Here is a 26,845-nt window from a genome sequence, read left to right on the forward strand (position 1 = left end):
CATACGCTGTCTGAGAGGCGCAATATTTTTGCGTCGCACGGTGGGGTCACAAAATGTCCTATGTAAACACTGGGGACAAAAGCAAACCGCAGTGTTTATGGCAACCTGCCTTTCAGCGGCCAGTGCACACAGCAGCGTGAGTGCCGTGCCGTTGTAAATATGACGTTGCGATAACAGGAAACGCTCGAAAGGAGAATGAGCCCGCCGCACCGTGTGGAGTCCGGCTACGCATTACAAGAGACCGCACGGACCGACGGTTCAAGTCTTCAATGGCGACCCCCAAACTACTAACTTTTACACGGGTAGCTGACGCCCCTCCGTGCAGCTGGGGGATGTTGGAGAGCCTGGGAGGTGTCGGACATCAAATTCATCGCTTCAACGTAAAAATGTACGAAGAAAAGCCGGCGGGTGCGGGCAAGCCAAGTGGCATAAACGCCAGGAGGAAGAACCTGCCGGTGCTGCGCCTGCACGAGCGTAAGTCCAGCTAGGAGTGGCCAGGTGGCGGACGGGTCAGAGTTTGTTAGGTCCACCGGGGGACGTGGCCGGCGGAGAGGATTATAAGGGCCTTTTTACCTGTTATGTCTGCTTTGGGTGATGAAGACGGCAGAATCCCACGTCTCCACCTCGCAGTAACCTTCACCTGTCACACTTTGTTCCCCTGATGGTTGTTTTCACGATTATGTCCTCCTGTTTTGTAAGTCACCTTGGATAAAAGTGTCTACTAAGCAAACAAATGTAAACGTACGTGTTGGTGGGTCTTTGGAGTGGACAAGGCCCTTCACCGCAAATGGTATAACCCCACCGGCCAATCCCCAACTTCTGGATGTCCAGCCCCTCACCCCGATGAGGTGTGTCTCGGACTTTAAGGGGTTAATAATGTACATCAGAATAACAGCGGAGGAAGTGAACGAGGAGTTGGTACTCCGTTAAGGTGCTGTGCCTCTCACTGGGTGTCACATTGTGATGCTCGAGGTGGGTCTTCCTGTACGTAATGTTAAAGTGGGTTCCCAGTTTGACTAAAGACCCCAGGTGGTGACTGGGTTGTTCACTGGTTTGAAGTCGGGTGTGGGGTGAGAGTTTTTGGGGAGGGGGTCACACTTACGTTTCTCATATATCTGACAACAGAGGAGCTTGAGGGGCACAAGAAAGAACGTCTCATTAACAGATGGGGGACCTGAAGCTAGTGCTGAAGGGGGTTTAGTGGCTGACGTCACGAGAATTATGGTGCCGGTAACAATGTCACACAGTCTTTTGCTTACTTGGGTGTGATGATAGAAAAGAAACTGGTAAGCATGGCATGGATGTAAGAAGGAGATCGGCCAGGACTTAGGCTGCAGTGCAAGCCCCTAAAAACAAAGGGAGAAGCCTGGACATCCCAATGGCAGTGACAGGGAGACGATTACAAACACTTGTATGGCCGATTGCAACAAGGATGTGAAAGGTGGCCGTTAAGGATGGGTGACCAACGGTGGTCCGAAGCTCTTGAAATGTGGTGCTATAGAGACTGTTGAGGGTGTCTTAGACGCAGCGGGTTTGTACTGCGGGTACAAAAGAGAAGAGGGGTGGCACAGTGGTTAGCACTGGTGCCTTGCAGAAAGGAGACCTCAAGTCCTCCCAGCTTGGAGTTTGCATGTTCTCCCCATGTCTGCCTGGGTTTCCTCCCACTGTCCGCAGATGTGCACATTAGGAGACCTGGGGATGCCATCTGATGAACTGGCACCCTCTCTAGGGTTTGTTGCCTTGCGCCCTATTGCGCTTATTGAGATAATCTCCAGCCAGTCCCCCCCCACCCCCCACCATGGCGCTGACCTTGGTCTGGATGAAGCCGGTTAGAAAATGACAACCTCTGCTTAAGATACAGAAACTGAAAGTAGCGTATTTATGGCCATGTGATGAGGAGACGAGGACATTACTCTGGCATGTATGGAGGAAAAGACAGAGAAGAAGGTGGAATGGAGATGTCAGAGATTGGATAGGTATGAATATCGAGAGAGCCGCAAGGAGAATGGAAGGTATGTCCTTCTCAGTGCATCCCACGTGGAGGTTGGCACAAAACAGCAATGTCACACACACACCGTCTGCTCAACATGCAGTTTAATGGTTGTGGGCGCCTGTCCCCACAGCAGACAAGAACAAACCCTTAGAGGGGGTCCTGTTAGACCCACAGATCACACTTTCTTATTTATGTCCTGATTCACATAACGTGCACTTGTTTGGAACAAGGGAGCAAATCCCAGACAGACATGGTGAGAAAGTGCAAACTTCAGACACACACACACACACACACACACTCAATCACTCAGGGGCCACATGAGGTGGTCTTGTTTTTAAATCTGTAGGTTTAAGTAACCTTTGGCATTTCAATGAGTAGCCTGCTGGTTTTTGTTGCTGACCGTTTGGCCACTGGGACACCAGGCCTCAGCATGCTAATCTCATAGGTTAGCCAGTCTGGACAAAGCCGAACCCGGAGAAGTTAATCCCGTCCTGACTACACTTACTGGGTCTTTGATTGAAGTGACAGTTGCTTATCTAGCAGGAACATCTGTAGAGATCCAGTTCTAGAGATTAGGCCTGGCGATGTGGGAGCACAAGGCCAGTAGTTTAGTCTTCTCCAGTGAATCAGTGCTTAAAGCCAATGTCAATATGGAGACGGTGTTTTACTACAGCAGAGTGTTTATGAATAGACTGAGAAGCTCAAAGATGGTCATACAAGTGTTACACACAAAGAAGGAGTGGAACAGCTGACAAGGTCCACTAATGACGACAGCACTGGGCAAGTCCAGATTGTGGTACTGGCAAGGAGCATTTGGTACACCATCAGCACATAAAGAGCAGATGGCTGCCTTTCTTTGGTGCTAACGGAGACTTGAGCGGCCATGTTTACTCCTAGAAAATGTGAAAGAAAAATGAACTGCTTGCAAGCTACTAAGGGTTAAAAGCTGACAAAGCTGTTAGTTATTCATACAGGCGTCTGTCGTAAGACCGGGTGCAGTAGGCTGACCGAGGATAACCTCCTCTTTAGGAACGCGTCTTTAGGGTCTATCTGACAAGTAAAAAAAAAAAAGAAAAAATAGAAACAGATGGCCCATTAGCGTAATAAAATAAAATGCTTACGTAAACAATAGTTTTTGTTTTTTTTAAAATAAGGTGGAGGAAGGAGAAAATATAAAAAGCCGATTGAAAAATAGAACTTTGCTCTTCTGCCTTGCAGCGCATGAATCCACGTACTTGTCTGTGACTGAATAGAAAGCTGAGTGATTTGAACTATTCCTGTCTTCCTCGGAGGTTTCTTCCACAAAAACAGCAAGAGAAACTGACTGACCGAGGTCCAAACTTTACCACTGTGTCTCTACGAGTACACAGGGAAAGGTTTACAGACACACGGGTGATTATGGACTTGACCTCATGTTTACCGATGGCGACACAAACTCCATTTGTCCTGCAGGCGCACAGGAGTCCGAGCGGAGAGATGAGGAGGAGATGTGACGCGGCTGTGCTTCTTGTGGCCGGCTCTGCACTTTGCCATCCAGAAAGTCCTTCATGTTTGGTTTATTTGTTGATTTTGACAAAGGTGCAGATAGGTTTAGGTTCACATAGCGGCTTTCGCCGAGCACAGGCTCAAACTTTGCACTTCAGGTGCTTGGACACAAAACAGAGCCATTTTAACATCTCTCTATATTAAAAATCCAACGTCTGTCTGTCCGCTTTTCACGAGAGAACTACATAACGCATTTAGATAATAATTGGCTTGAACATTCCGGTTGATTTTGCAACGTCTCTTATCGTGCTAAGTATCATAGTTCTCTTGCAGCACGGATTCATTTACACAAATCCGAGAGTCATGCAGCGGGCCGAGGAGAGGGGGAGGCGGGACCTCAGAAGTAGGGAGCTGGGTGGGCCCTCCTCACTCACACGCCAGCCTCCGTTCGAGTCGCTTTACCTCTCGCCACATGTTGGAGCGTACCCTGCCTGCGCTTAGCTAGCGAGACCTGATTGTTCAGCAGACATTATCGTCTAGAGCAGCGTTTCTCAACCTTTAAGTATTTGCGACCCGAGTTTTCATAACAGTTTTAATCGCGCCCCCCTAACGCTTTTTTGAAAGTAGCCCATTAATACCAATTTGTTCTTTTTTAATTAATGATATATCACAGATGCATATTTTATTATACCTACTTAACTTTTATCGACATTTATCTAACTATATTTATTTTTCTAGTATCAGAATGTAGTTTAAGTTAATTTGTTTTGGTTTCAATAGATGTATTTTTCATATTTTTGATTCTTGTTTTTTTTTTTTCACATCTTTGCGCCCCCCTTTTTGTTACTTTGCACCCCCCTAGGGGTGCCCGAGCCACTAATCTAGAGATTGTTAAGAAGTAGCGTTTACCGTTTTTGAGAAAGAGATCAGAACTACGTGTGTTTTACAGGGTAGCTGCTTATTGGCAGAGATACCACGGCCATGTGCTCTTCTCCCCACGCGGGTGATGCTCTTCTGCTTGGCCAGAGATACCTTGTCAACTCTTTACATATTTGGCAAAGAGATCACCGCTGCATTCTCGCCCCTGATAGCAAAACCAAAAATATTGTATAGAAGAGGCCCTCATATACGATGTTGATTTTTAAAGTTTGTCCTGTTTCACGACTACGTGGGAGGAGCTGCAGGTGACAGCTAGTTTAACATAAATGAATCCTAGCAATGCTAATGCCATTGATGTTGTAGTACACAAATGGCCTTTGAAGGGGTGGTGGGGGAACAAAACCTCCAGTCGGGTTGTGCTTCAAGATTAAGTTATAACAGGTGGAGTCCAGTGGCCCAGGTGATTCGGGGTGTTCTGCATAAGTACACGGTGGACAGCCTGATCAGAAGAAACCTTTGAGTGTTGAGACCCAATGCTGCTGCTATGTCTGCTGCCACTTCTTGTGGGCTGGAGGATTAGCATGACAATGGAGTCAGGACGCTAAGGACACGGCATGATGGGAGGGTCGTAAAGGTTTATAATGATCATCAAGCTTGTAGTTTTGTGCAAATCACTAACAGACACCCAAGGCATGGCTGACCAGACACCCTTCAGGGTATCTTGAGATTCTTCCGCCTGGATTGAAATAGATGAGAGTGGCGGGACGTCTCTTACACAATCGCACACTTTTCTCCACCACTTTGGGGCCCAGTAGTTTTAGTTATCTTTGCAGTGCTACAATAGCAAAGTGTACATTGCTTAGCAGAAGGCAGAGAAAGTTATAATTAAAGAGGTCAGGAGGTGAAGTAAGGTCAAAAATACATTCTAGGGTCCATACCAGAGAGAAAGGAAAAAGAAAACAGAAAATGCTAAACAAAAATCGGAGGTCGACAGTCAGAAGTCGAGTCATAAACCGTTGAGGGAAACGCGCAGAAAATGGCACACGAAGCGTTAAATCAATGCAGACACAAATGAGGAAGAAACGCATTTAATGACCCTTTTAACCAATCATACTGCTGACGTCACACACCGCATAATCCTGGGGAAATTCTCTAGACAACGGCCAACATGAGACTGGCGCTCACAAGAATCCAACGTGACATCACGGGAAGACGGTAAAAAATGATCGGCCTTTCAGGAATGAAGACAGCAAGAAATATGTGCTAGACTTCTTTGAGCCCAAAGACCCCAGCTTAGACTTGCAGAACTCCGAAAAAACACAAAGTATGAGGCAGAAAGAATTAATAAAAAACACCAATCACCAACCAATAAGTTGCGTTGTGTTAGTTAAGTAGACCTTCACATCTGGGATCATCAATTTTCAGGTCATCCTCCTCTAATGTTATTACGTGGATTTGTTGTCTTTTGCTGTTTTGTTTTCTTTTCTCCCAGACGAGCTTCCGCCTTCCTCCACACCCAACTCCTTCTTGCGTGGAGAGGTGGGACAGCTCCCTTATGCTGGACCCAGAAATATTTCCAGTGCCAGAACAGCTCACCTGGGTAGCATTTCCGAGTCTGGTGGAACTGCCATACAATATGGGATTCTTCTCCCTACAGTGCCCCCTGAAGGAACCAGCACTGGAAGTACAGACCCCAGGCAGCCCTGCAGGTATCCAGACTGGTGCTAGACCAGGGGAGCACAGATGCCTATTGTACTGGGGGAGCAACTCTTCCTGGCAGGCGGCTAACACAAGTCCATCCACTATTTTCAATACCCGACTGAGAAAGTGAGTAGGACCCATCCTGGCTGGGGTACCCATTGATCTGTGCTGTCCTTCGATTCTGGGTAAGGGTGCATCCTCCATCCCACTGTTGAAGTCTGTACATCCATTAGGGCAGTTACAGTGTGTGTATTGTTGATGTGGCTCGGCTCATAGCGCTTTGAGGCAGGAGGCAGACCACTCTGCTGATGTAACCTCAAATGTGTTAATCGATGCACATAATCACTGAGGTGCAAAATGAATGTGGCTGTTTAAACCACAGAATGCAATTGGCAAACACTCCATTTCTTTAGTAGTGATGAGTGAACTCCACGGTGTTCACTTCGTCTCAAGAGAAATTATTTAAGTGTTTGTGAATACTGCCGAACTCGGTGAATTGCATTGAAGCAAATGGAAAAAGACAAGATGAACTAGATTTGACTGGATTATAAAGGTGCAAGGGCTAGGGAAACGTCTGCCAACTATACTATACTAAAAAAAAAAAGTGACCTGAACTGTGCGGCAGCAGTGCCAACCACTGTCAGAAACGCACAGTCATATATTTCATCAAAACAAAGTGAAAATGCTGAAATTGTAGTCAAAAGTCAGAAAAATACGTAGGTCTTTTAAAGGTAGAAAATTCCAAGTGGCGTGTCGTGGTTGAAGCTGTTGGCTCATTCTGTTTCTTGAAGTTGTGCTGAAGGCTCTCCAAACTGTCTGTGCTAATGCTTTGCACTTTTTCTTCTATCTAAAAGATAGAAACATCATATAAATAGTAATAAATCTTATGTTATTATTAATTGAGTCTCCTGTGTGTGGGGTGGGGGGGGGGGGTACGTGTCAGGATCCTTCAAGGTTTGTTTTTTATCTCCACGTGGCTAATTACACATGCATAGGGCACACGCCTCCTTCTCTTATAATGACGTGGAACTCGAAGATCGACCTGCACATTTGGCGATTAGTAGAGATAACTTGTTATTTATGCTGTATATGTTTCATAAAAATAAAATTTTGAGAACCTGCATTATTTACTTATCTGTTCCACCGCTAACTAAGTCCCACAGCATCTGTAACGATAATGATCAGCATTGTATACCTGGTGGTTGGTCCCATCCAGTGTTGGCTGTTACAGCTCCCGGGGATGTTGTGCTGGCCTTGCAGAGCATTATGGGGCGCTGGGGAAAAAAATTCTCCTAAACCATCTGAATTATCAGTAAATAATACAATAAACAAAGGCAAACGCAGAGAATTTGGTGCAAATGAATGCTTTGGTGAAATTTGCTGATCAACACTGTTCTTTAGCATATCCATTAGAATGTGAGGAATGCGATGATTTGCACAGGAGAGGGTGGGATGCCATCGCTGATTAGGAGGAATTACTACAAGTAGGGCCACAGACTATGCAGAACCAAAGTCATTTCCCGTAAGGACAGCACCTTGAAAACAACACAACCGAGGCTTCTGAAATAATGAATTCGTCTTCGGTTGATACATTTGTCTCACAGAAGTCACCTTAAAGTTGAAACAGATGTAAACATGGAGTGAGAGTTTGAGACATCGGAAGTTTGAATTCATTGCATAACTTTATTAGCCTTTGGTGTGTGGTGTTATCCAGCTAATGTCTGATCCATATACTGATGCAACAGCAAATGTCGTAAGCCTGACAAACACAAATGTCTCGTTACAAAGTAGCTTTAAAGAGTGTGAATGAGTTTAATGGCAAAGCTTGGCCTTCATTAGCATTGATTGTATGCAGCCTGTGTTTTTGTTTGCTGAATAGAAAATGCCCGTGAATAAACCTAGTACAGTCAGTCCTCAAAATTCACATGTTTAACTTTCATGACTTCATGCATTCGCACGATTTTATGAGTAACTTCACTTTTACTTTCACATTGGCAGCTGCACACATTTCCGGGCTTCACAGCTACAGTATGCCAAGTAGAGAAAAAAATAGGTGGGTGATGCATACAAGTTTGCTGTGTGGCTAGTATCCTACAGGCCACTTCACTGGTATTGTTCACCGTACTGTTGTAAAGCAAAGAGCTTCCCATGCGTCCCTTGCATATTTTCATTGTTTTGCTTAAAAAGGAAGTTTTGTGTTGCAGTTAGTGCAAGGCCTTCAGTCTCAAAGCCCGAGCGTGCAAAGTCAGTAACGCACCTTAGTGAGAAAATACAGTTCAGTAAACTCCATGCTGGAATGTCAGCAGCGACCCATTGGCTGGAGACCTCAAGGATGCCAATCCTATCATCAGTCGCAGCCTCAACGTTGAACTCCAACCCGCCTCTGCTGTGCTCCTCTACTCCTAGACCCCTGAGGGTCACAAGGGGTGCATGAAGCAGACGTTGCTGTCAGGCTTCACGATTTCCAGTGGCAGCTGTGAAGGACAGAGGTGATGTTGAGACCCTGCCAGTCTCCGTGTCTTCAGACAGCAGTAACAAAAGTTTGTTTTTATTGAGATGTTAGCACAAAAGGTCCCAGAACTCTAGGGAATGTTTAGTGAGAATAAAAAGTTTTCCATGATACTAATTGTATTTTGTGTACAGCATTTTATAGGTTATTTCATGGCTATTGTGCTGTAAAAAGTGCACGTTATCAGAAATTCTACACAAAAAAGTGTATTTAGAGCAATCTTTAGTAAAAGCTTAGAGTTTTTGGTGTTCACAGAAACCTCACCACCCATTTCTTTTACGTTCAAAGTATTAACATTCCCGTCTTGGACTTTCACGCTGTTTTCTAACAATGTTACCCCTGTGATGGTTGAAGATTGACTGTGACACGACAAGACAAGTAAGGTCATCCATGATGATCACACCCTTCTGTGTTAATTCTGTGCTGAAATCCCTCCATCTCTCGTCTTGCATAGTCTTGATTCCTATGTGATAAGAATGAGTCGATAAATGGATGAGAGTGTCCAGGAGTGAACAAGGAAGTGCTTTGACATGTGTGGTTTGCGGGTGTTTGTGGTGGTGGTCTTTATTACAGTGGGGTCTCCACTTTGGGAGAATTGAGAATTTGGCCCCAGCTCAGATCTGTTTTTTCTCCCTGAAGGAGCTGCTGTAAATCTGCCCTAAGCTGAGCTGGAAGCCATTGTTGAGACTTAAGGACAGGGGTTATGGGGCTGTACTTCGTAGATCTAACAGGGATCCTTGAAGCAGCATTTTGAATAAACTAAAAGCGACAGATGATAATTTTAGGAGGCCGTTGAAGTTGCATCTCTGCTAGAAATAAATGTTTCTCTGTATCCTGCATAACCGGAAAACATCTTCATCTGTTAACCAGGTATAGTTAATAAGTCTGAAGTCGGAAGCTGTTACTGAAATCCCCTTTGACAGTTCAGGTGTTTCATTTTTGTTTTTCAGGATCACAACAAAAGGACATCACGTATTCTCAAGTTGACTGCTTTATTGAGGGGTAAGTGTCTGTCTAATGTTCAGGTTGATGATGGTGTGTCATCCCAATTGAAAAGGAATACTAAAAAATTGTGCTATTTTGATTTTGTTATTTTATGTACTCTAAATTTATCACTATACAATAGGGAAAGACAGAAATTTTCTTTAGCACTCCCAAGTAAGACTTCATTACGGTATGTTTTTATTCTTATCAATTCTGTATAATGAACCCTTTGGCCGCCACTTCCACCATTTGTTGTTCCTGTGACTTTAAAGAACGTTTTTTCCTGGGTTTCTCCCCTCTAATGATCACTGGTCCCCACAGAGCTTGTCCTTGTTTTAGTGTCTTTTATCCTTCCTCATTGGAGTGCCTCGTCATGGCTTGCTGTCCTCGTTTTTCAGTGGTGCTTGACTGATGAGGAGACTGATGGAGCTTCTCGAATATGGGCAGGCATATGATTCCAGAGCTTGCTTCCATTTACCTCGGAAGTCAGATGTAGTAAAACATTCGGAAAATCACTATGGATGTCTCCATGAAGTTCTTGCTCTTTTGGAATACAGACAACTGCTGAACAAGCTGATAGCAATGCATTACATGGTATTTTGCTCCTCCAAACACCATAGCAACATGTGCATAGATAGAAGTTGGACAGTCCTGTGTGTGCGGCTGATGTAATGAGTCACAAATAGTCAGAAGTGCTAATACGGAATGTAATACTACGGCTTTCACTAACTGTTGATGCAGTGAGCAGCCATCTTGAATTTTGAGGTCGGGGTCAGTGAGGCTCTCCTGACTTTCTTAGTAGGAAATGTAATTTTGGGTAATGTTCCAGTTGAAACTTCCTTTTTGGAACTGGAAATTCTGACTTCTCAGTTCAAATAGAGCACTGCTTCTTCTAATACGTTAGTTTTATTTACAACAGACATTTAGCAGAGGCCAGTGTCTTTAGATTGCAATGCTTACCTTGCATTCCTGTTCTGTAGGGTGAAGACTGGAAGCCATTTAGACTTTCTTCGTGGACAGACGATTTTAAAATTAGCTTTTGACTTAACTGGAAGCCAATGAAGTGATTTAACACTAGAATTACCAGAGCCTACGAAAAAACTTGTAGATCCGGCCCACCTTAAATTGCTTTTTAAATCCGTTCGCACCTCTCTACCAGAGTCAGCAAAGCTTACCGGTACGCCACGGAAGCTGTCATTTCATCCTTGAATCTTTTGTGAAAGTGTTTATTTGATTTTTGGGCTTCAGGCTTCACACATTTTATAGTTTATGCCTACATTTTGTAACATTTATTACTAAAATATGAAAAAGTTACTGTTTTAGCAATATGTTTACACAGATTACTGTAGAAACGGAATACACATGAAATGTGTGTGTTCCAAATAACGATCTATTATTTCCACTCTAAAACTCCACTTCACTCCCAGATAATCAATCAAGGCATGAACTGGGAGAAGTTTGTTCACGTTCTAAGTCGGTGGGGGGATGGAATAGTCGGCTGCTTGCAGCTTGTGTATATCAGCACATTTAGATGACAAAAGACGCTGGCGGAGAGGTGCGAATGGATTTAAGAAGCGATTTAAGGTGGGCCGGATCTACGAGTTTTTTCGTAGGCTCTGGTAATTCTAGTGTTAAGAAGTATTGAAGACTAACCAAAGAAGTATTGTCTTCATACTTCTAGTTATGATCCTTGTTCTAATGTTATTTATAGTGTAATATTATTAAATTAGGTTTCACTTCAGTTAAGCTACTGCAAAAATGCTTCTACTCTGTCATACACTATATGGCCAAAGGTTTGTAGACCCCCTGACCATCAAACCTGTATGAGCTTGTTGGACACCCCATTCCATTAAGATGGAGCAGGCCTGGCCTTCACGGCTTAAATGGCCTCCACTCTTCAGGGAAGGCTGGTCACCAGATTTTGGAGTGTGTCTGTGGGCATGTGTATCGACTGTACTCTGCCAATACCATAAGCAGGCTGTTCCGTCCTCCATGGAAATTCAAAATGTTTCTTCCCAATCAGCCATTATGAATGCTTTTCCTTGGTCCTGACTGTTGCCATAATACGTTTTAAAGCTGCATGTCCACTAACGCCAGAACTGTTCAGGAGGTGATACTGACACCACAATAATGAAATAATAGTACATTTTATTTATATAGTGCCTTTCTCATACTCAAGATGATTAATAGTAATACATTTTATTTATTACATCAGACATCTGTTCTTTGAACTTAAGTGTGAATCACTTACTCGAGGACACCAGTGGAAATTAAGGGGAAGTGCATTTAGGACTGAAGCCAGGAAGCACTTCTTTACGCAAAGAGTTGTAGGTATCAGGACCAAACTATCAAGACATGGAGTAGCAGCAGAAACCTTGACAACCTTAAAGTATCTGGATGAGACATTGGGACAGCTTAGCTATTAGCTGAACAAATGGGCTCGATGGACTGAATGGTCTCCTCCCATTTGTCAGATTTATTCTGTTCTTCTGTGTGCTGGTGTGCTTCCCCCTTTAGAACATATGGATGATATTCCTTTGGCACTCGTTGCTCTTTTTGGTGGTACTTTATACTCCTGGTTTTTGCCTTACTCTGCGTTGTTGTATGCTGTGCCTGACACAAGTTTCTTTTGAACGTTTGATTTTCACACATTTACCATACTTCATGATGGATCAAAGTTCTGAATGTATTCTGTGTGCTGTCTTCAGCTAAAACTGTAATACATGCCTGGATAATGGCTGTGTTTCAACTGCATTTTGCAAAAAATCAAAATCCCAAGAGTCAAGGCCATTGTTTAAAAGTGGAGTCCAATGCAACAAAGCTTTGACTACAGTGGTTTGGTCTTGCAAGCCAAAATTGGCAAAATTTGAGAGGTGATCACAACGTCACTGCTGGCTTGATGACCAACCTTCTGGACTTTGATTGTGCTCAGGTGGGGTACAGTATATCATAGGTGGTCCTGGGACCTTTGAAGAAAAACAAATACCTGGCAGGCCTGTCCTGGCTCCAGCAGATGCTGAGCCCTGGTGTCTGTCAGTCCCTTCTGGTAGAAGTTCATATGGTCTTCATAAGGAAGGTGACATTCCTTACCTGTAAAGACATTTGTTCCAACTTGGCTGGATTTTGCATCACTCAGCCTTTCTCCACCCCATTCTTTATTGTTTCACAAGAAAGGAATAAGGGGGCCTGAGAGACATGCAGGACAAAAGATAGTAAAGCTGAAGCACACCATATGAGGAGCCAGGCTTCTAAGAGACCCGATGCAAAGCAGGAACAAGTCTCCTTAGAAGCTAATAAGCCATCCTTGACTAAGGAGGGGTGATCAAAATGCATATAAACAACAGAATTTATCATTTTAAATTTTCTTTGGTCATTTCGGTAGTCTTAGGTGAGGAGAAGTTTTTGTGAGACACACCACACTAGTCAGTTCGTTTCTTGTTACAGTTGTTTTATACTAATTGATCATCTTGCTCCTCTTAACAGATCAACATTCACTTCTTTAGCAGCAAAGGATGAAAGGAAAGTTAGAAGACCTGGCTTCGACCAGACAAATGCCGATTGCTTTCCTGAAAGGCATTCCATGTTTGAACATATCTGGAGGAAACGAGAACTTGAGCATCAGTGTGAAAACCGAGGTATGATACGAGAGAGAAGACACTTCAAACGAAGCCACACGTCTGACTTCATAAAGACCAATTTATGTAGAAACATCTGTTACTTGAAATCCAGCCGTCATGTTGTTGTTTGATTGGCTCTTCTTGTATTTAGCTGTGGGTGGTCCAAATTATCATTCATTACATCATTTACTTTTACCTCGAGTGTGGTAATCAATACCTTCAACTCAGACAACTTGTTTCCATCTTCTCCCGTTAAAGTTGATGCTCTTGACTCACAGGGGGTCTTGGTAGTAGTTGACTTCAGGGATAAAGAGGCAACACTCGGTTCAGATATGCCAGCCAAGCGCAGTGAGTTCTCATTGCCCACCTCACTCACAGTTTTGCTCCCACATTCGCTGTCAACTGGAGCAAATGCGGCATTGTGAGGTCCTGTCTGATCCATTACTTCCAGCTCAGTTTGTTGCAGGCCATATGGTAAATTTGAGACCAGCTTAGGGTGTATCGCACTAGACGCGTTTGCCCCGTACCGTGCCCGAGCAGGATTTTACCCACTCTCTACTCCCCCAATGGCCTGCACTCAAACTTCACTTTAACGTTCTGGGCTCGGCACACTTCCATCATCATCATGCGACTTTGAGTAAAGCCAAAACAAAATCCGAAAGCGGAGTGACAGCATGCATGTCAAAATGATTTTCCTTATTTTGTGTGTTTTTTTTTTTTTTTGGAGTCATGTAGGGCAGGATAACACTCTACCCTCTTACAGATTACACTATCAAGTGCTGCCAATGGTGTTCCCGCATACGACTCCAATCCGTTAGGTTCGATACTTGGTTTAAGGTCGATTAAGTTGTCAATGGCATCATACCACTGAGCTGTCAGACTTACATAGCGCATCTCTTATCGTTGGGTATTGAAGCAGTATTTTTTTCAGTTTGTCATGACACTGTTCAATTGGTCTTTGGTGTCCATGAGCATGAAGATAGTCCCGTATCTTAGTAAATATATCTTGAGTTTCTGTGTGTTGTATCCAGTTGCTCCTCGATACTCTAATTAGTCCTGATTTCAAGTAAATAGTGCACTTCAGCAGTAGACCAGAGAGATCCCTTTGCCGCCATGTTTGTTAAGTGACTTGTATCGTCGTTGACGTCATGTCTTTGTTCTGTGCTAGGTCACATTTAGCAATCACACTTTCCCCGAATCCTACTGAACCGTGCCTGGAGCCAACTCTTCAAAGCGGGCCAGAGCATGGTATGGTTGCCCTGGCTCAGAGCAGTCACACTAGTCAAACTAGACTTTGGGGAGTTACTTGCGAACAAATTGCTAGTGTGAGCAGACCCTTATACTTTGATGAAACTTCAACTACTTTTCCCTTCTCTTTCTGACCCCTTGGTCTCCTGCTGATGTTTGTAAACTGCTTGTAATTGATTCTTCTCAGGTTAATTAAATACAGGATATCTCAAATTGATTTAAAAGAAAAAAACAGCTAAATAACACAGCTGCATCGAAGCAACATCTCAGACGTCCATCCCTCGCAACGGACGACACCAAATATTCCATGGGCCAACGTCGGTCTCACTTTTAAAAAGGCTTATGGGCCTTCACATTCTGTCTGTTTCAGTGCAGGGTCTCGGTTACTCCTAGTTTATTTTAGTTATTAAATACAAACACAAAGATTAATAATTTTATCTTCTATAACTTTAAACAGTATTTTCTTTAAAATAAGGCCTGTGATGGTTCACTTGCTTCCATTGTCCAGTACACCATCTGAAGCATTCCTTGGTATACCCTTAAGCACTGTTAAGTGTCTGCCAGGGCTGATTCCCTAGTTTCCTTTTTATTGTTGCTTCTGTGGTTTTTGAATTATTATTTTTCTTGCTTTTTTGTTTTTATTTAGTTTTTGTTTATTTTGTGGCTCACTGTTAATGGGTTGTGTATATGGCTTTGTTTTCTGTGGGTGATGCTGGGGTCATCATGATGCCCCACGCTGTGTCCCAGAGTGGCGCACTGGGAGTTGCCGAAGTGATCTTTTCTGTGAGCGTTGTGTTTGATTTTCTGGTTTCTCATTCCTGCATTAAGTTCTGGACGTGCTCGCCTCTTCATTTTTACCCTTGTTGCCTTTTTCCTTGCCTTGTCAATAACTCTTCACTTGTGGATATTATTCATTGGCCCTGGCCTTCAAGCAGCAGATTTGTAATGTTTACTACCCCTTAAAGGGCATTTTTGTAGATTTAGGATATTTAAAGTATATTTTTGAACTGTGAAAGGCTGAGCCCCTTTTGAAGCCTGCCACTCGAGTTTTGGGGTCAGGCTGCCTTGGCTGAAGTCAGCTTTTGGATTCTAGACCAGGTGTGTACTGGTCAGGCTCAGGACATTTTGAGGCCTGCACCCTTTTTTGTTATTTTGTGTGTTGGAAATCACGACAAGCACTTCACACCTCTTCAGTACATGCCATCTAATACTTATTCATCTCCTAGAAGACATGAATATTAATATATTGAAGTGTAATGACAAGTGGGTTTTTTAAACCTATGTGGGCTAGCTGAATGATCTTTAATAAACAGCAATATGCTAGTGTGCTATCAAACTGTATACATTGATGTAGAATAATGTAATCGTACTGTATTTTTGCCATAACCATCTTAATGTTACTTACAGTTTCAGGTGTGCACTCTGAAGAAAGATCCTTATCAAAAAATATTGGAATGGTGATCTCAGCTTTTGAGCATCAGCCATATAAGCCTAAGGAGATTCCCAGATTAACCCTGCACAGGCAGATAATGGATGAAGCTTCTAAACCGTTTGCCTTTAGGTATGTTTGTGGAATTTAATGGACAATCTTTCCAAATAAAGTAAAACCTGTTTAAAATAAAATAAAAGGTTTAATCAGAGCATAATCCTCTATAAACTGAAAACTGGAGGAAGTGCTTTGCTTATGCAAGCTGCATTCTCCTTGTGTGCTAATGTGTCACCAGCTTGAGTGTTCCTTATACTTTATGGTTCTTTAGGAAATTCAGTTGAACATTAGAACAGTCAGGACGAGAACAGGCCATTCAGCCCAACAAAGCTTGACAGTCCTGTCCATTTAAATCTTCAAAAATAACATCACATTGAGTCTTTAAAGTCCCTAAAGTCTTACTGTCTACCACACTACTTGGTCGCTTATTCCAAGTGTCTATAGTTCTCTGTGTAAAGAAAAACTTTCTAATGTTTGTGTGAAATTATTCCAACTGTGTCCCCGTGTTCTTGATGAACACATTTTAAAATGACAGTCTCGATCCACTGTACTAATACCCTTCATAACTTTAAACAGTTTAATCATGTCACCTCTTAATCTTCTTTTGCTTAAACTGTAAAGGCTCAGCTCTTTAACCTTTCCTCATAATTCATCCCCTGTAGTCCTGAATCAGCCTAGTCGCTCTTCTCTGGACTTTTTCTTGTGCTGCTATGTCCTTTTGTTGCCTGGAGACCAAAACTGCACACAGTACTCCAGAGGATGCCACAGCAGTGTGTTATATATATTGGACTTGTACTCCACACATCAAGGCGCTATAAAACCTAACATTCTGTTAGCCTTCTTAATGGCTTCTGAACTCTGTCTGGAAGTTGATAGTGACAAGTCCACGACTTCTAAATCCTTCTCATAAGGTGTACTCTCGACTTTCCGACCTCCCATTGTGTATTCAAACCTAACATTTTTACTTCCTATGTGTAATACTTTACAATAATTGACATAAAATCTCATCTGCCACAAATCTGCCCAAGCCTGTGTACTGTCCAAGTCGTTCTGTAAAGGTTTAATGGATTCCAAATTATCTGCCAAACCACCTTTCTTGGTATCATCTACAAACTTAACCAGCTTTATAACTTACATTCGTATCCAAATCATTTATATTTATTACTAGGTGGCTTCACCCCCTGCTCACTTCGCTCGCCAACCCCCGTGTTTGGTTTTCCGGATACACACTTTTAAGATTTTTTTTTTTCTTTGAATTGTTGCTATTTCATTAATTTCACTTTTATTTCAGAACTTCTGTAAAAACAATATTTGTAATCTTTCGAATCCCAATATGCTGAATCTTTTAAATAAGGTCAGTGAGACATGTGTTTAATGACTTTGTACCATAATTCAGGAGAGGTTTATCTGTTTAGAATTTCAGCACAGACAAAGCGATTTACATCATCAGCAGTTAATATTTTTTTTTTGCAAAGTAACCAATAAGTGCATGTGAGGTAAAACACATTTTTGAAATTCTCTGACTTAAACTTCAAAGCCTTACAATATTTACATACTTCTGACATATCACCTGTGTCCATATATTCGATCTCTATTCGCCTTTTCATTATTTCTTCGAGTAATAATTTCTTTTTTTTTTGCACTAATGCGATTTTTACTTTCTTATTTTGACATTGTCGTTTTTTTCTGCTTTCATATTCTGTATCTTGCTCTGCATGTGTTTCACACCTACGTTTTTTTTGAGTCTTTTGAATTCCAGTTTTCATTATCTCTAACCTGCTCTGCATGTGTTTGGCCCCTTTGTTTTGTAACCTCTTTATGATGTTTCACTTTGTTTTCTGTCTTTTATTTCTGACCTTGCTTTGTCTTGCTTTTTTTTCAATGACACCTGGTCCGTGGTGATTATTTTCCCTTTTTCGAGTAATAATTTCCATTTGTTTGTGCTACCGCGATCTTTACTTTCTTTTTTATACTTTCTAATTTTCCTACTTTCATATTCTTTAACTTTCTCCACATTTGTATCGCGCATACTTTTTTATTTGAGCCTTTCAAATTCCACTGCTTTCATAATCTGCTCTGCATGTGTATAGTGCCAATGTTTGTGAACGTGTTTGTGAAGTTCTACTTTATCTTTTACTCTGTCTTTTAATTCTGAGCCTGATTGGACGTGCTTTGTTTCAATTCCACTTGTTATGGGCTGATAATTACTTGCCTTATTTTCTGAATTTGCACCTAGGTTATTTTTTCTTTTTTGCTCTTTTTTCTGTCCAACGCTTTTGAGTCTCTTTTCTCCGCGCTGCTTTCTTCTTCGCTTAGTCGTCAACATTTCATTTATAATGTATTGTCCTTATACGTTTTATATGCGCTGAGACCCTGGATCTGTCTGTGCTCAAATCCTTCACAAGACTGAATGTTTTGCTGCCCCGTTGTCTTATTTGATATTGATTGTAAGTAGGGCATGTCTTGCAAGAATCTCATGTTCTACGTCATCGCGAGATGGTCCTGGGTCAATCTCTTGGCACGATGTCTCATGTTTTAAGGTCCTCATGGGTCTTTTAACTGTCTTCTGTGATCTTAGCATGAAGATCACGTATCGTCTCCTAGTCATTCCCTCCCACAGGATTTATTTTTATAATAGAAAAGCAGCATCAGCCCCAGCTCTGACCCCAGTGTATCACCACTCTAATGTCAGCCAATTCTGATGAGGTTCCCTTCCCCATCACCCTCTGCTTCCTGTGTCTGAGCCATTTCTTCACTCATTTACACATCACACCCTGAACTCCCACTTCTTTTAGTTTGATACCCAACATTATCAAATGCTTACTGAAAGTCAAGATAAATAATACGACAGGCATTCCAGCATGTTGGTGAAACACAGTGCCCCCCTGCCTTTGACATACTGTAGTGGACCACAGAGAGGCATGTTCATTTATTAATATTTAAGTGTACACTTCCGTTTATCTTTAAACAGTACACTTCCTAGTAACAAGCTTGGACTGATGCAAACAAGATCAGTAAACGTTAGTTAAAGTACAAAGTTACAGTTGGGAAGAGTAGACAATGCAGTAACACAAAAGCATGCAGTACGTACAATCACAGTATGTGCTTGTTGTTTGTTTAGATTTATTTATTCAGGTTCTTAAAGCACCTATTAGTAGTAATATAAGTAAAGGGCCATAAACAAATATGTTTAAGGCAAAGGTTAAGTACAGGACAGGCCCCAGGCACTACAAAAAGTGCTCTAAAGCCTCTCCAGCCTCTCACTGCACAGCATGCAGTGCACTCTGGTAACAGCGGGTGACCATTCATTAGCCAGAATGTGGTCATCGGCCTGTCCTGTGCGCTGTTAACTTGCTGTGTCTCCCATTACACATCCCAGTGCAGGATGGTCAGAGACGCAGCAATTCCTGACCCTGCTGCAGCACACTGAAAACTGTAAATGCTTTATAGGACTATAGGATAATTATTGTGTCGTATACAGAGTGTGGTATCATTTTGACTTGCATGTGCTAATCAACACATAACATGTCGCTAGTCTCTGATATGTTTACTGCAGTTAAAGCAGCACAAACAGCCCCACGTTCAGCACTGACAGGAATGAAGTGTTCGGATTGTGAGTGGAGAGATGTCTGCTGTGAGTCTCCTTCACCAGTCGGTGCCATTGTCGTTCAAATGGCTGAATCGAGTTTCTCCTTAAACATTGCTAGAAAAATTGTAACAGTTTAAAAACTGGAATTATTTTGTTCTTTTTGCCAGTTCTGGGCATCATCCTCACTTTTTAAATTACCTGTAGATAAATGATCAGACAAGCTAAAAAGCTTTTCAGTATCCTGCATAGAGAAAAACTCTGCTAATAGTAATACATTGCAGTGTGCTGGCTGACGGTTACAGAGCGTTCTCAAGTAGGCCTAAACTTCTGGTTGAATCAGCAAATGTTACGTTTACATCCTTTGTCTTAAAAGCTGTTTGTGTTGTCTTACAAAATGTACGCTTAGTTGAAGAAGTTTTTTTTTCTCACTTTATTATAAACACAAGTTATTTTTCTCCATTTTTACTTTATTTAATTGCCTTCAAAAGTTCCCTTTCTATGCATGTTTTACGTCTCGGCACATGTGACAATCGTATTTATGCTGAGAAAATAAGAAAGCCCTGTGTCGTCAGCAGTCTGCCAGGACTTCTCTTGATGTTCTCCTCTTTATTCTCCGTTCATTTGGAAGTTTAAGTCAGATCTTTAACAGTCCACGCTTTACCCATGCTGTGTGGTATCTAGCTTGTTGGATTACACTGCCATAATGTTGCTCAGGTGAATCAAATTAATGTCTTCTTTTGTATTACTATTTTCTTTGTGCCAGCCCCCCCCCCCCCGGTGATCATATCATGTATGGGGGAGGAGCAAAAGTTGTAGATTTGTCAAAAATTTTGATCTCCAGTTTTCTATGGATCTTGACGTTTTAGGGTCCCCGATACCACAAACATTGATATCTCGATGAAGGATGTGTGTGTGTCTGTGTGTGTCACAGTTTCTTGATGACAGTCTAGAGCTAAAACGGCTAGACAGAAAAATACGAAACTTACGCCTGTTATGAGATGATGATGATGATGTGCTGATTAGTTTTTGAGCAAAATCATGCGAGAGAAAGAGGAACTCTAAAATATCGTAATTCTAAATTAATTATGAATTCTTCTTGTCAATTGCTATCGTAATGACCTATTTTATGATTAGAAAGATCAGCATCAGAGCAGTAAATAGTTACTGAAATGTTAGCGAATAGTTTGGGTAACTTGGTTCCTAGGGTGCGAAGCCTACTGATGCTCATGTCCAATTTTTTTTTTCCCCCACAAGATTCCTTTAATCTATCCATAGTGACCCTGTAGTTCGGATATAGCAGGTTGGATAATGGATGGATGGATATCCGTTCCCCAAGATGTTTTTCATTCATTTATTTATTTCCCAAACTCTCTTATTGCAGTTTGTTGGACTGAACATCTTCCTTTGCAGCTAATTCTCTGAAGATGGCTTTTCCCCTGAAGCAGCAGTTGACATGGCGCTCTCGGCACTGCTGCAATTTACTAACATGTGAGCACCGGTGGGGTGGACCGACCCTGTTGTGAGGAAGAGAACGTTGTTATGGTCATTGCATCTGGCCACTTGTGACACTGTTTGTTTATTCAGCTGAAGGTAGCAGAGAGCCAGTGCCTGTCCTGGCAGCCACTGTCTCCAGGGGAAGAGTGGCATTAGATGGGGCGCCAGCCTACCAGAGGGCACATTTAGACCCACAGTCACAGAGAGTCCCTCTGTACCAGCTTAGATTTTCTCTTTCATATTCTGATTTATTTTCTTAAAGTTATGTAGTTAACCCAGAGTATTGAAGAGCAATGAATGTAGTGCTAATGGTTCAGGTGCAGCTTTTACGTAATAGATGTGTGCGTGTTTTAAGATTTACATTTCATTAATGTCAATTAATGAACATAAAGTGTACACAAACATAATAGACTCGATCGATCAATGTACTGGATCCGGTGCGTTTTCCTACTCATTTTTGCTTGTGTTATTTTTTTTTATTTTTGACCCACCAACATGAACCAGTGTCCACGTACCCATGAGCACCAGGATGTTATTCCTCATGTGCCTTGAGGCCCAGCTGCTGGTAAATCTTTAAAAGCAAAGCCTCCGTGTTTTGGGATGTGGTGGAGCTAGGAAGCGTCCTGTCCCTGTTATGTCACCTGGTATTAATGCCTATTGCCTCTAAAAATTAGTTTTCATTTTTCAGTTCTTGCTTGAGATAAAAGAACACATTCCAACCTGTTTATTTGTACTGTCAGTCTAGAAACACAAGGCAGCTGCTTTTATGACATAAGAAGTAATAAAAAAACAAATTGCTGTTTTGAAATGGTCAGAATATTATGTGCAGGAAGCTTACTGTTTTGATATTTTATGTTGCAGCTCATATAATGGATGTGACTTGGCTTCCTTGCCGGACATTCTGCTGCCACCCTGCCACTCTGTGTTTGATGACAGGTTCGACATGGCAGAAGCAAAGCTTAAGAGCAGGTAAGCATTCTTTTACAAAAATTATGTGAGTCAAAAATATCAAACATGTTTGGATATTGGGGGCAGAACAGTGGTTGGCACCACACTGCTTCATGTCTGCCCATTCAAGTCCTAAGCTCATCACTGTCTGAATGCACTTTGAACCTTCTGTTTGTGTCGTCTCTTGTTATTCATTCTTTTCCTCCCAAAGTTGTGGATGTTGGGAGAACTGGTGACTTTAGATTTATCCCACATGACTGAGTGAACCTTTAACTGGATTGGCTTTCCTCTACAGTGTTGTCTTCTGTGCTGTGCTCAGTCCTGTTGTTGGGACCCTGATTAACAGATGAAGGGATGTTTATGTATTCCGAGTATATTACAGTGCCTTAAAATACATTACAGGAGAAAATTATGATGCAGATGTTTCCACAGGTCTTTGGCAGCTACAGTACTGCCAGTTAAAAGCAGCAGAAAACAGCAGAGAATTCCAGTACTGTTTTTTGGTCAAAGGATTTCATCAATGTATATACCATATATACTCGCATATACGTCGGGTCTTGAAACCCGAAAAATCGATCATAAAATAAGACCCCGACTTATACGCCTGTTCAAGAATCCTGCTTCCTCGAATATCACATCAGTTTCTCAGACACAGAGAATTTTGTTGCTGCAGCGTAGTTACCAATTTCTCTTTCGCCACGTCAACGACTTTTAATTTAAAACCAACTTCATATTTTCTTCTGACCTTCGTCGTAGATAAGGGATGCTCTTACGATAAAGGTGTATGAGGATGTGAGATACAAAAAACACAAATCAGTGCAAACGTCACTTCGGAGTAGTTCGGGTATTACTGTGTGGTCACATAGGCACAATAGAGAGAGAGAAGTTAGGAGCACACGCTGATGCAGCGCATTGACGCACCCACATAGAAAAAAAGGCAGTGAGCTCCGTGGTTACTCTCGTAGGTGGGCGTTAGCATATCATAATCTCTTGGACCAATAGTGTGAGTTTTCTGCATTCAACTTATACGACTGACATTATAAAATACTAGAAATTATACGGTAAAATCAAGCCATGACTTATCCGCAAGAGAACTTAAACGCGAGTATGTACTGTAAATGTCTAAAAATCGATGTCTAAATTTCCACTTGGAATTAGTAAAGTTTATTTATTTTAATTTAATCCAAGTTACTGAGTAGTGTGGTTGACAGTAGCACTTTATGGACCTTCAGAACTCTACGTGATGTTATTTTGGGGTATTTAACTGAATAGGACTGGCGAGCTTTGTTGGGCTGAATGGCCTTTACTCGTCTCGATTTTTCTAATGTGCTGAGAACAAATGTAGGGATGTTTTTTAGTATTATGAGCCAGCATACATTTATAAATTTGTCTAAAATTAACACCTTCAGACTGCTATCCTGGAGAAGCAAGAGAATCACATTTGTCGTGTTTTTCTATAATAATGAGGTATGATTCTGAATACTCCCACATGTCCCATAACTGATTTTTATTCTTTTTCATTTCTAGATGGAAAATGAATAACAGAACGTGTAGCTTATTCTCTGTAGCTGGTGTTCAAAAACGTAAGTATAAAGAGCTGATTTCGAGGTCAGCATTGTATTGGATTTGTGCCGCATTTACATGGCCAGTCACATTTGTGACAGGATGACACTAAACAGGAATAGAGAGCAAGTAAAAGATCAGATTGCTTTGTTTATTGCAGTGTATTCCAGTTATTAATGAATAAATAATGACTTAAAAATGCCAGTAGAACATACACATAAGATTTCTTTTTTTTCCAACACAGGAGCTAGTCAGATAGGCAGGCTCTCGCATCTGGCCTTGTGTAAGGGCCTGTTACCGATTCTCACGCTGTTTCCGTATCTCCTTCTTTGTGACTACAAAACTCGGTCTATAATTGCGTTTTTTCTTTTTATCTTTGTGCCTGCCATAGTGTGAAAAGGCCAGAGAAGATTTTTAATTTCATTTCTTTACTCAAGTCTATCAGCTAGAAAACTGAAGTGTTTCTTTTATGCCTCCATTGCCGTGAGTCTGACACAGTAGGCTTTTAGCAAATATGATTACTTACTCAGCATTTCTGTAATAGCAGAGATATCCGGGGCTCCTGTCATTCTAACACTTGGCACAATTCCTTAAAAACTTTAATTGCACTGTGGAATAAACAACCACCAATCAAGAAGCTGGTAGAGTTCCCACAGTTCAGTGTGTCTGAATTACTCCATTACCTGAAGCAGAGATAAGAGAGTAAGGGAGCTTAAGAGGATCTTGAGAGGTCTTGTGGTGTTGATAAATCCGGTTGTGTCCTTAGGAATTTATCACTTTGAAATCACTTCTGTTTTATTTTATTATTTTTATTTCTTGTCACCTCCTTACTGACCATTACGAGAAATCCTGCACATATGATGCACCGTTTGACTCATCTTGATTTCTAGTTATTTGTGATGCTGAGCTTGTTGGCGTTTCACCCTCCTGTTTTTGGAATATATTTTGTGCAGGAAATTACTCCCTTAATATTATAACGTGTAAACCAATAGCGGTCTTTGGGAAAAGGCCTTGAAGTTGTCCATAGGGTTCACCCCCCAATGGGACATGAGGGGCCAAAGTGACTCCTTTTTACAAAACTTGGGGGTTGTTAATTCAGGCACATGGAGTGTCATTTTATTCCATTTCAAGGATGCTGACCATGAATGTGACATTTTTTGATATTTATTTGATTCTTTACCAGTGGTCCTTGTCCTTTAAGAGCCACTCCCAGAAGGGAAAATAACAAATTTCAAACATATTGTTTTAATTTTTTTGTAATTCAATCGAGAATATTTACACTTTAAACATTTAAGTTAAAGCACACATTTTAGTATTTCAAATATTTGACACAACTATTCCTGTTTATTATGCACATATGTAATCATTACGTTTCTTTTATACCCCAGATTGGGGGGGGCTTGCTCCTTTTTTTTTTCTTTTTGGGAGGGTCCCGTTCCTTTCCATTTCTTATCCTCACATGGAGCAGCAGGCCTGTGAGTCAGTAAGTCGGAGCTCATCCAGTTGAGCAGTAGGAGGCAGTGGTAAAGAAGGCTCCTGTGTTGTCCAAAGGTCACGGGTTCACGTCTTGGAGTGGGCAGGTAGCTGAGAGGTGAAGGGGCAAGTGAAACTCTCAGTGGAGACCCACAGAGTGAGACTGGCATCTGATTGGCTGTTGGGTCGGCCGATGGAGTCCTCCTTTAGCGTAGCATGTTGAGAACGTTGCTATGTTGTGTTGTCATTTTCTCTTCAGATGACTTCTTTCCAGTGATAAATTCAGTGATATGATCAGCAATAGCATTAGGAATGTCTCTTCAGAGAATATGGCTAGTTTTACCCCCTCCAGGTACCATTTGGAAAGTAAACATTATTGCATAGCCAGAACAGCTATAAATATGAACCATGAAATCGTTTTTTTTTTTTCTTTCTCAATTATGTAATCATAATTTTCATTAAGTTGTGCGGTTGCTGACCAACATCACATATCATATAAATTTTCCACATTGACATGTTAATATACAGTAAGTGGATTTTCAGGCTTCTGATTGGGTTGATAGAATTGCATTAAAGATATCTATGAATGTGTTCCAGTGAGCATACAGTACCGGCACCTCTTCTTAGCATACTGGTGGGTGCTGACACCTTTTCGTTCATTTTTAGGATCGATCCAGCTATGGTGACAGATGTGCTAGTGGAGTCTTTGTGCTGGCCACTTGGGTCTGATGGGTTCATGTTGTGCTGGACAGGCTTTAATCAGGCCTGGCTGGGTCAACTCAGCTGACTCTAAATATCCCTGTAGGTAAGAACGTACAAAATCTGAGAAACGAGAGGAGGCCATTCAGTCCACGGAGCCCGTTTGTTTAGTTCATAGTGAAGATGTCCCAGTATCTCATCCAGGGACCTCTTCAAGGTTGCCAGGGTTTCTGCTTCAACTCCATGTCTCAGTAGTTTGTTCCAGAGGTCCACAACACTTTGTGTAGAGAAGTGCTTTGTGGCTTCAGTTTTCAGTGCACTTCCTCAGAATTTCTCCTCGAATGTGTGATTCACTCTTAAGTGAAATGAATTCATCTGGATCTGCTTTATCAGTGCCTTTGAGGAGTTTATATACCTGCATTACATCCCCATGCAGTCTCCTCTGCTTCAGACTAAGCAGGTTCAATTCTCTAGCAGTCCCATAATGCACCTGGTTGCCCTTCTCTGCACAGGTTCACATGCCAGTTTAATTTGGGCAGTTTTACTAGGCGGCAGTTACATTCTCACAGGGCACCGATTGGTGTTGAGTGACTTTGTTCTCTACAGCAATGACGAGTGTTATTTGTTCATTAAGGTGCAGTTTATCAAATATTAGGTTTTGGTTAAAACAAATCGAGTGTGAAAAACGTGTGATACTAATGGAAGGGGGCAGTAAGCTGCATGGGTAGAGGGTGGGATTGAATTGCTGCCCCCTGTCTTAATTATTGAACTGTTTATAAAACGCTGCGTTCCTCTCTAATTATTAAGTTAACCCGATCCTCTACCATAATCTTCCAGCTCACGTCTACGCAGATCCACTGTCTGGAGCGTCAGCATCCTTTATCCAGCGACTGTCTGAAATTGCGTCTCTAGAGTGTGACACCGTGCGACAGGAAAGAGCAAAGAAGCAGAAGAAGACAAAGAAAATGGAAGTGTAAAGGAAATGAGCAGCGAGGCATCCTTTGATGCGGACAACAGAGGCTCTTTGTGCCAAAAAGCCACATTTGTATTTGTGAAGGATCACCTTTTGGTAATGTTAACTTTTTTGTAGACGTCTTTGATGATATTTTTTATAGTCAACTTTATAAAAGAAAAGTGTTGCTGTGTATATAATTGCAATAAAATGTCCTGAAAATTA

At 41.8% G+C, this 26,845-nt stretch overlaps 1 protein-coding gene across 1 annotated transcript; it reads left to right on the forward strand.

The window, feature by feature from the left end:
* Positions 1 to 26,845, forward strand: si:ch211-171b20.3 (uncharacterized). The gene is made up of 7 exons (XM_028803463.2): positions 1 to 474; positions 9,518 to 9,569; positions 13,035 to 13,186; positions 15,824 to 15,977; positions 21,847 to 21,954; positions 23,461 to 23,516; positions 26,506 to 26,845. Exons 1-7 carry the CDS (start codon positions 270 to 272, stop codon positions 26,643 to 26,645), a joined length of 867 nt encoding a protein of 288 aa, XP_028659296.1. The 5' UTR covers positions 1 to 269; the 3' UTR covers positions 26,646 to 26,845.

This window comes from Erpetoichthys calabaricus, chromosome 6, assembly GCF_900747795.2.
Source record: "Erpetoichthys calabaricus chromosome 6, fErpCal1.3, whole genome shotgun sequence".
In the NCBI taxonomy this organism is placed as follows: Eukaryota; Metazoa; Chordata; class Cladistia; order Polypteriformes; family Polypteridae; genus Erpetoichthys; species Erpetoichthys calabaricus.

Bases quoted from the DNA above. Each gene is read 5' to 3' on its own strand.
- si:ch211-171b20.3 (XM_028803463.2), top strand. From the start codon at position 270: ATGGCGACCCCCAAACTACTAACTTTTACACGGGTAGCTGACGCCCCT. The intron at 475-9,517 runs GTAAGTCCAGCT...TTTGTTTTTCAG, and splicing joins GGTGCTGCGCCTGCACGAGC to GATCACAACAAAAGGACATC. The intron at 13,187-15,823 runs GTATGATACGAG...TGTTACTTACAG, and splicing joins GCATCAGTGTGAAAACCGAG to TTTCAGGTGTGCACTCTGAA.